This window comes from Myotis lucifugus, unplaced genomic scaffold (assembly GCF_000147115.1).
Source record: "Myotis lucifugus unplaced genomic scaffold, Myoluc2.0 scaffold_822, whole genome shotgun sequence".
In the NCBI taxonomy this organism is placed as follows: Eukaryota; Metazoa; Chordata; class Mammalia; order Chiroptera; family Vespertilionidae; genus Myotis; species Myotis lucifugus.
The window spans coordinates 209,509-217,462 of NW_005871870.1; the positions used below are offsets into that span (position 1 = coordinate 209,509).

The following is a 7,954-nucleotide window of genomic DNA, read 5'->3' on the forward strand; positions in this document are numbered from 1 at the left end:
AGATGATCGATTTACACCATAAGGGCGAGCGATGACAGTCTGCGTCGGTGGAGGACGCCAGCCCTGCCAGGTCCCTGGGCCCTGGCGGCCTTTCTTCCCAAAGACATCTCAGCCACGTGAGGAGGGAGGCCTCAGGGAGAGGTCAGATGGAGGCTCAGCACCCAGGTCCCTGCTCCTGGGTCCACCCCATCTGAGGAAGTGCAGGATCATAGATGGAGGCTCAGTACGCCGGTCCCTGCTCCTAGGTCCGCCCCATCCGAGGAAGTGCAGGCCGTGGTTAAGGCCACAGCATTCTTCCTGGTTTGAATATGGTTCTGTCAAGGTGCACCTGGCTAGTTAACCTCTTGGTGCCTCAGTTCCCTCATCTGAATACAGCGGTAGCGATGCTTACCTCATAGGGTTGCTGTGAGGTTCTATTCAGTCATTCCGATGCTGTGTCTAGCACAGTGCCTGGCACGTGGTGAGCACTTTGCACCTGTCAGCTGCTGTTACCATGCACAGTGTGCGGCCACCCCTCCCCCTGCGCCCCCCACAGCCAGGGCCCCCCACAACCCTGACAGGGGAGCAGTCTCCATCCATGTGTCCCCTCCCGAAAGTGTCTGCATGTGTGTGCCCAGCAAAGGTCAGGCTCTCTCCATCCCCACCCTCCCCGTCTTCCTTCCTCCATCGCTCCATTTGTTCGCTCAGTAAGCACCCAGGTGTTTGCTGTGGACGCCATGGGCTGGAGGGGCTGCCTTTGCAAGCCTGCTCGTCTCCTCGGGCAACCAGGAAGCAGCCACACTCAGCAAAAGCACATTTGTTGTTTGTTTCCCTCGGTCTTTATATGTTACCCAACGGAAGACAAAGCTCCCAGATTGAGTAATGGGAGAGAAAGCTGAACACCCCCAAAGTCTCGCTACATCTGGACTCTGCATCCAGCTGCCAAGTTGCAAATGGATGTGCTATAAAACCACTAAGTCATGGAATTTCGCTCTTTTCCCACCTCCTCCTCCTTGTAATACTTCCCCCGAGTGTGTGCGCACATGCACACACACACACACACACACACACACACACGTGCACGCGCTGCTGATAGAAACACTAACAGGCTCAGCTGTAACATCTGTTCCATGTGATCTCGGTTCCACCAGCTACATCAAAGCTGCCCTCTGCACGTTACGCAGCCGACATCACGCGTGGGATTAAAATCATGTTTAATGGTTGGATGTGACAAAAACTATGTCTGCCCCCGGAGCCTGGTAGACGCCTGAAAATTCATATCCTGCACAAGGAGAGGAGGGGCCTGGAGGGGGAGCACAGGGACTGTGGCCAGGGTGGAGGTGCAGCCACAGGGGAGATGCAATGCCACCTGGGGCCCATTCTCCGAGGTCCTGCAGGAAAGGCAGGCATTGAGGGTGTTGCAAAGAGGTGGGGAAGCTGCGGGAGACTGTTCCAAGGATGAGCTGAGAATGGCAGGTGGGGGATGGACGAGGGGCCCACGCAGCAAGAAGGGTCCCCATAGGTATGTGCTCCATGCCCCTGCTCCCCGAGAGCCATCATTTGACAAAGGTGGGGTGGGCCTCCTGGAACGGCCCCCCGGTTTCTGTGTTGGGTTTCTAGACTCTGTCATGCCATCACCTCCTCCGCAAGAGTTGGATGGAGGTGCTCCGCTCGCCTCCTAATATTGATGTCGGAATTGGGGACGGACGGGAGCCAGCCACACATTCAGACCCAGAGGGCAGCTCTCCAACGCCTATACTGCAGAGCATGCTTCCGCAACCCCCATGAGATGCAAGCTCCTCCCTGGGTCTCCATGCACCACCGGCCTCAGCAGGCCCAGCGTAGCCGGCCAGCCCTGCCTGGATAGAGGGCTGGGCCTCCTGCGTAGTCTGGCCTGGGAGCTGGCGGTCCTGGGCTGCCTGGGCCGGCACTCACCTGATGGGCAGCAGCCGGGAGCGGCTGCGAGTCCTGGGGGTCGTAGCTCTCCTGGGAGGCGAGCTCTCATGGCTACTCCTTGCCACACACACATCCTTGTGACCATTTGAACTACGCTTTCAACTCTAAGCTCTCTGCTTCTTTTTCTGATTCTTCCTCTGCACTTCTCGATCTCTGCCCCCTCTCCTCCTTGTCTCTCTCCCTCTCTCAGTTCCCCCTCTTCGCTACCTCCCCCCACTTAGCTCTGTGAGCTTCTCATCAGGTTGAAGGAGGGAGCCGAGCCCAGCCTGGGGAGCCGGGGACTGGGGGTGCCCATCAGAACGCCGGGGAGATGATTAGGCTGATGAAAGGGTGCGAATGCCACCTTCCAGTGAACGGACGCACCGGAGCCTCTGCACAGAGATATGACAGGGGCATTTCAAAGACAGACCGTTTGGATTTCAATGGCCTCAGTGTCCATACTCCCCCTCTTGCCGTGGCACCCCCTCCTCCCTTCTCCTTTCTGAAGCCTTTTGTTCTCTCCAAAAGCTGGACGGTGGGCGGCACAACCCTGGGGCCGGGCAGCCGTACTTCCTAGCTGGCTGCTCATTGAAACACCAGCTCTGGACCTACAGAGGGAGCCTCCCTGCCCCCCCCCCTGCAGGACTGCCTGAAGCAGGCACCTCCAGGGAGTGGGCGCCCCTGCTGAAGCCCCCAGCTTTCTGGGGACCCCTGGAGCGGTGGCTGCTCTGAGGGTCCCCAGGATCGTGGGGGCGGGAACTCTGGCCTGTACCCTCCAGGTCACCGAGGGGGTCTTCCTGCCTCATTCTTCCCCAAATCCATGGACACAGCTCCCCGGTCTACAAGGGACTCTCTTCTTCCTGCAGACCCCCCGCTGGTCAACCTGTCGGTGGAGCCGCAGCCGGTGCTGGAAGACAACGTCGTCACCTTCCACTGCTCTGCCAAGGCCAACCCGGCCGTCACGCAGTACAGGTGAGGGCCACGCTGAACAGGCGCGGCCTGGGCACCTGGCCCTCCGCACTCACCTGTCACCTGGGCTGTCGCTGTGGGCCTGGGCAGCCAGCACAGTGTGGTTCCGTGTGGGTGCCCCTCTCCTCCCCCACCACCCCACCCACTCCGGCCAGGTGAGGACCCCTCCCCGCCTGCCTCTCCCCGCCACCCTGGCCGGCCGAGTCCCTCTCCTTCGCCCACAGATGCGCTCCCATTCCGCTGGAGACGGTAGGTGTCACCCCTTCTGTGTGAATAGCTCGTTGATCCCATATTTCTGAAAAGAGGGAGAGAGGCTCAGGAAAAAAACACGTTAAAACCATCAGGGGAACCAGTAAGGTCAGCATGTGGATTCTAGTCTTGAGTCACCACACTGGGCACCTGGGCAGGGTGGGGTCTCTGGGACCATTCACACCCGTGGCGCCGTCCCGCGGGCGCCTGGGACCATTCACACCCGTGGCGCCGAGCAACCCTGGCTCACAACACCGGTGAGGCATCGCTACTGCTCCCACGCTCGTCTTCCCCCCTTAACTGAGCTTCTCGGAGGCAAGCACAGCAATTTGAGTCGCATATGGCGCTCAGCGTGGAGCACAGTGTGTGGCGTGTACTGTTCTCGGGAACGCGGGCTGACTGACGGGATAAATGCTCAGAGCCGCTCCTCTGGGCCCCGCCTGCCTGCGCACCATCGCCGCACAAGGCATCCAAGAGACGGTGACCTCAGAGGTGCTCAAGGGCAGCCTGGCCTGCCCTCCTAGTGGATCTCACCGTGGCCCTGACCCCACCCGGCCCTTCCCGCCAGCCCAGAGCTGACGGGGGCGCCCAGAGTGCGGCCTCTGCCGTGGAAATGGGTCATTAAGCTGCAGCCTCCGCCGGCGCCTGAGAGGCTAATGGTCTCAGAGGAGGAAATACTGGCCAGTGTGGGGGGAGGACAGGGATGGCAGCGGGGCAGTGCCGCCCCAGAGGCAGCATCCGAGGTAATGGGCCGGAGAGGCAGCCGGAGAGGCAGCCGGAGGTTCAGGCTGGACTTGAGGCAGCGCCCCCTGCAGTGCAGATAATGAAACAACATGGGGACCAGAAACCAGGAGACAGTCTGTACCTTGGAGGATATTTAAAAAAAAAAAATTTTTTTTTAATCCTTACCGGAGGATATTTTCCCATCGATTTTTATTATTTTTAAAATATATTTTTATTGATTTCAGAGAGGAAGGGAGAGGGAGAGAGAGACAGAAACATCAGTGATGAGAGAGAATCGTTGATTGATTGGATGAGAGAGACACATGGATTGGTTGCCTCCCACATGCACCCTCCCCAGGGCTAGGGTAGAAGCTGCAATCCAGGTACATGCCCTTGACCTGGAATCAAACCCACAACCCTTTGGTGAGCGGGCTGGCACTCTAACCGCTTGGCAACACCGGCCAGGGCTCGAGGATATTTTTAAGTCCGATGCAAACCCATCTGTCCTGTCTGGCTTAGCTGTGCACTGGGCTAGGGGACCCCTGGAGGCGTGCAGCCCAGGAGGTCCAGGGGCAGGTCTGGAGCAAACTCCTGAGGCCCAGTCACCCCTCTGGAAAGAGCAGAACCCCGGCGATGACGACAGTGACCAGGTGTAAGTGTACACACGAGACGGGGTCATGACGCGGACGTGGCAAGAGAGTGACCGCTGGTGAGTCCAGTGAAGGGGAAAGGCGGTTCATTGCACTCTTCTTGCAACTTCCCCATAATTTCAAAGTTTGTTTTTTTTTCCACTAAAATGTTAACAAAGGAACAAGCAGGCATATAGGCAGAGACCATGCAGGTTGCCCTGGGCTGTGGGCCCTGGAGTCCCGCCCCATCTCCATCCAAGCCTGTGGGTCATAGTCGGGGGAGCTGTCAGTGGGCCGGTGGGCTCCCCGAAGGTGGGCACTTGTCCTTGCCTGCCGCCTTCCCCATGGACTTCTGATCAGCCAAAGGTCCTGAGAACGCTTCAGGGTGGATCCGGCTCCCTCCAGGCCTCCCCCCAGCGCACAGCAGCCTGGGTCCCACCCAGACCCCCTCGATCCAGCGGGTGGGAGGAGCAGGGGTGGGACACAGATCCCCAACCACACGCCCCATTCATCACCCAATTCATCCACCTCAAGCAGGGGCCGTGCCAATTAAGTCGGGTCATTAAATTAAAGTTAGAAATTGAAGTGATTCATGAATAACTCATAATGGTTTGTTGGGAAGCTCCTTAAGCTCTCAGGGAGCATGGTTTGCTCTGTTGTTAAACGATAATTGTTATTTATTAATCGTGTTCTTAATAATTACCCGATATTAATTCGCAATAAGAACCACATGGTGCCCGCCTAGGGGATGGCCGCCTCCCGGCTGGAGGGACGGGCTGGGCAAGAGACCGATGCAGGGAACGAAGCGAAGGGGACGGGCCTCCACGATCCCAGGATGGAGCCGGGAGTGAGAGGAAGTGGGGTGCAGGCAGGGGAGCTGTGGTCACAGGGACCCGTGGGCACAGGGTGACAATGGTGGGGGCCAAAGGGCCCATCAACACTGGGCTTGAACTGCAGGAGGAGCGAGCTGGAAGTTTTGTGATTTTTTTTATTTATTTTTGTTGTTGTTCATCCTCACCCGAGGATATTTTTCCATTGATTTTTAGAGAGAGTAGAAGGGTGGGCGAGAGACATACAGAGAGAAACATCGATGTGGGAGAGACACCTCGATTGGTTGCCTCCCACACGTGCCCTGACCAGGGCCAGGGATCGAGCCTGCAACCGAGGTACGTGCCCTTGACCAGAATCGAACCCGGGACCCTTCAGTCTGCGGGCTGACGCTCTATCCACTGAGCCAAACCGGCCAGGGCAGCTTTGTGATTTTAAAGTGAGTTTTGTCCACCTTGGAGACGGGTGAGGAGAGCCTCACGGCGTACACGCGCTCACACCCCCTGGGTACCCCAGCGCTGCCCCGGGGCAGGGGCTGCCTGGTCCCTGGCCCACGCAGTGCTCTGTGGTCCAGGGCCAGCACCCAGACAGGCCTGAGGCTCTGGGTCTCCCCCTCCGCTGGCTCTGATTGGTCGGACGACTGGCTGATGAAAGAAGTCAGCACAGCCTGCCTCCTGCCTCCCGGACAAACCAGGACAGATGGAGCCGAGGCCTCTGAGGAGCGAGACAGGGAGGGAGGGTGGAAACGGCACAGAAAAAAGGGCAAGTGTCATCCCTGGGGAGGGGGAGGGGAGGGTGGAAGGGAGAGAGGGGCACTGTGAGGGGACCTACTCTGGGGACAGGAGCCGGGACAGGAGAGCTGAGAGAACTGGCCGAGGGGAGGGGCGGTCGGGAGCTCTGCTAACCCCTCTCCCTCAGCTTCTCAACTTGCGTGGACCCCGACTTCCTGGAGCCTCATTTCTATGTGTGGGGGTGTTGAGGGGGGCATGCCTGCAGGTGTGGGCACACGCCATGACACCTTGGCCTCTGAGGTCGCGGACTTGGCCTCCTTCTTTTCCAACGCGGCCAGGACAGGGTCCCTGACAGGCTCAGAGCCGGGTGGCCCGCCGTCTGGGGACTGCCAGTGTGTTACCCATCGCCTAGCCGGCCAGATGGCTGACCGACCGAACAGCCAGACCTCCTCCCTCCAGAATAACCCACTCGTCCAGTGCCACTGCCCGCCTGGTGACCCTCAGACCAAAGCCCGCCACCTGCACCGCCAACTGCTCCCCAGCCCTGGAAGCCGCCCTGCCTGGAGTTCCCCGGAGGGACCCGCAGGGGCTGCCCCAGGCCCGGCTCCTTCTCTGTGGACTGGACGCGCCCAGCTCCCAGAGAACCGTCCCCCGGGCGGGAGGGGCGCCCTGGCCATCGAGGCCACCACAGCCTTCGGGGCCTGTGTTGCAGGTGGGCCAAGCGGGGCCAGATCATCAAGGAGGCGTCGGGAGAGGTGTACCGAGCCACCGTGGACTACACGTACTTCTCGGAGCCCGTCTCCTGCGAGGTGACCAATGCCCTGGGCAGCACCAACATCAGCCGCACCGTGGACGTCTACTGTGAGTGCCCCGTCTGGGGCCCCCCTGGGGGCGCGGGCCCCGGGTGGTCTCTGCTCAGGGCCCAGGGACCGGTGCTGGCCCCCTGCACACAGCGTGCCAGGCCTCGCCAGCTCATGGAGCTGCGCCCTGTGCAAAGAGCCTCCTCCTGTGGTGGCCTCACGACAACACGGGGAGGCAGTCATGGTTCCCGTGAGGCAGATGAGGGGACGGAGGCCCGAGGTCACACCGTGTGGAGGCGGCAGGATGAGACCTGAGACCAAGCCTGTCCCCCCCCCACCAGCCTGCCCCTCCCATTCAGGGCTCCCCGAGGTGCCCCTCCTCCCGGGGGCCTGGCAGAGACCTCCCAGCCGATGGGCAGCTGGGTGCATCACAGCGATAACCATTCGCTCCTCTGCGGCCCTTTCCAGCGTTAAAGCCCTTTCCCACACTCCTCTACACCTGCCCCTCCCCTCCCCCCACGGCCTCAGCTGAGCACTGTGCTCCCTCCCACACCAGGGGGCTCGTCCAGGCTCTGACCCCACCCCAGATTTCGCTCTCGCTCCCTGAAAGCCGCTCCCTGCACACCCTCTGTCCGGAGCCTAAGAGTCCACCATCATTCTCAGTGTGGGGCCAGGCTTGGTCTGCAGGAGGCTCAGGGAAGTGGGTGCAGAGAGGAGCCTCCATTAACCCCACCAAGTAGCAGGGGTGTGGGCAACACCTGAGCTCAAACAAGAGGCTGGAAGGGGCTGGGACAGAGGACAGCCTGAGAGCAGAGATAGGGACACCAGGGAGCCGCCTGGCCACTCCATTCCATAGCTCAGAGCCCCTAGGGGGCCGGAGGCTCCAGGAGCAGCCACTTGACTTGAGGGCAGACACATGAAGGTCTTTTGGCCCAAGGAGGAGGGCCCCTCTGCCCGCACCTTAGGATGGGGGCTTCCTGGGACCAGGACAGAGGGAAGGGGATAGGAGAGCCCTGGGGGCATATCCAGGCACAAAGGGGGCCGGAGCCTTTTTCCTCGGCTGGTGCTGTCCATCCAGGCGGGCGGGCCTTTCCCTTACTCCCCGACCCGA

At 60.4% G+C, this 7,954-nt stretch overlaps 1 protein-coding gene across 1 annotated transcript in view; it reads left to right on the forward strand.

Moving 5' to 3' along the window:
- LOC102440876 (kin of IRRE-like protein 3) overlaps window positions 1-6,904 on the forward strand; it is a gene marked incomplete at both ends in the record, with an annotated part of 83,648 nt that extends 76,744 nt beyond the window's left edge. Inside the window, 2 exon segments of the mRNA XM_023747251.1 lie at window positions 2,781-2,886; window positions 6,756-6,904. Of these exon segments, the coding sequence (XP_023603019.1) occupies window positions 2,781-2,886; window positions 6,756-6,904 (255 nt within the window).
- Between the last annotated feature and the right edge of the window lie 1,050 nt (window positions 6,905-7,954).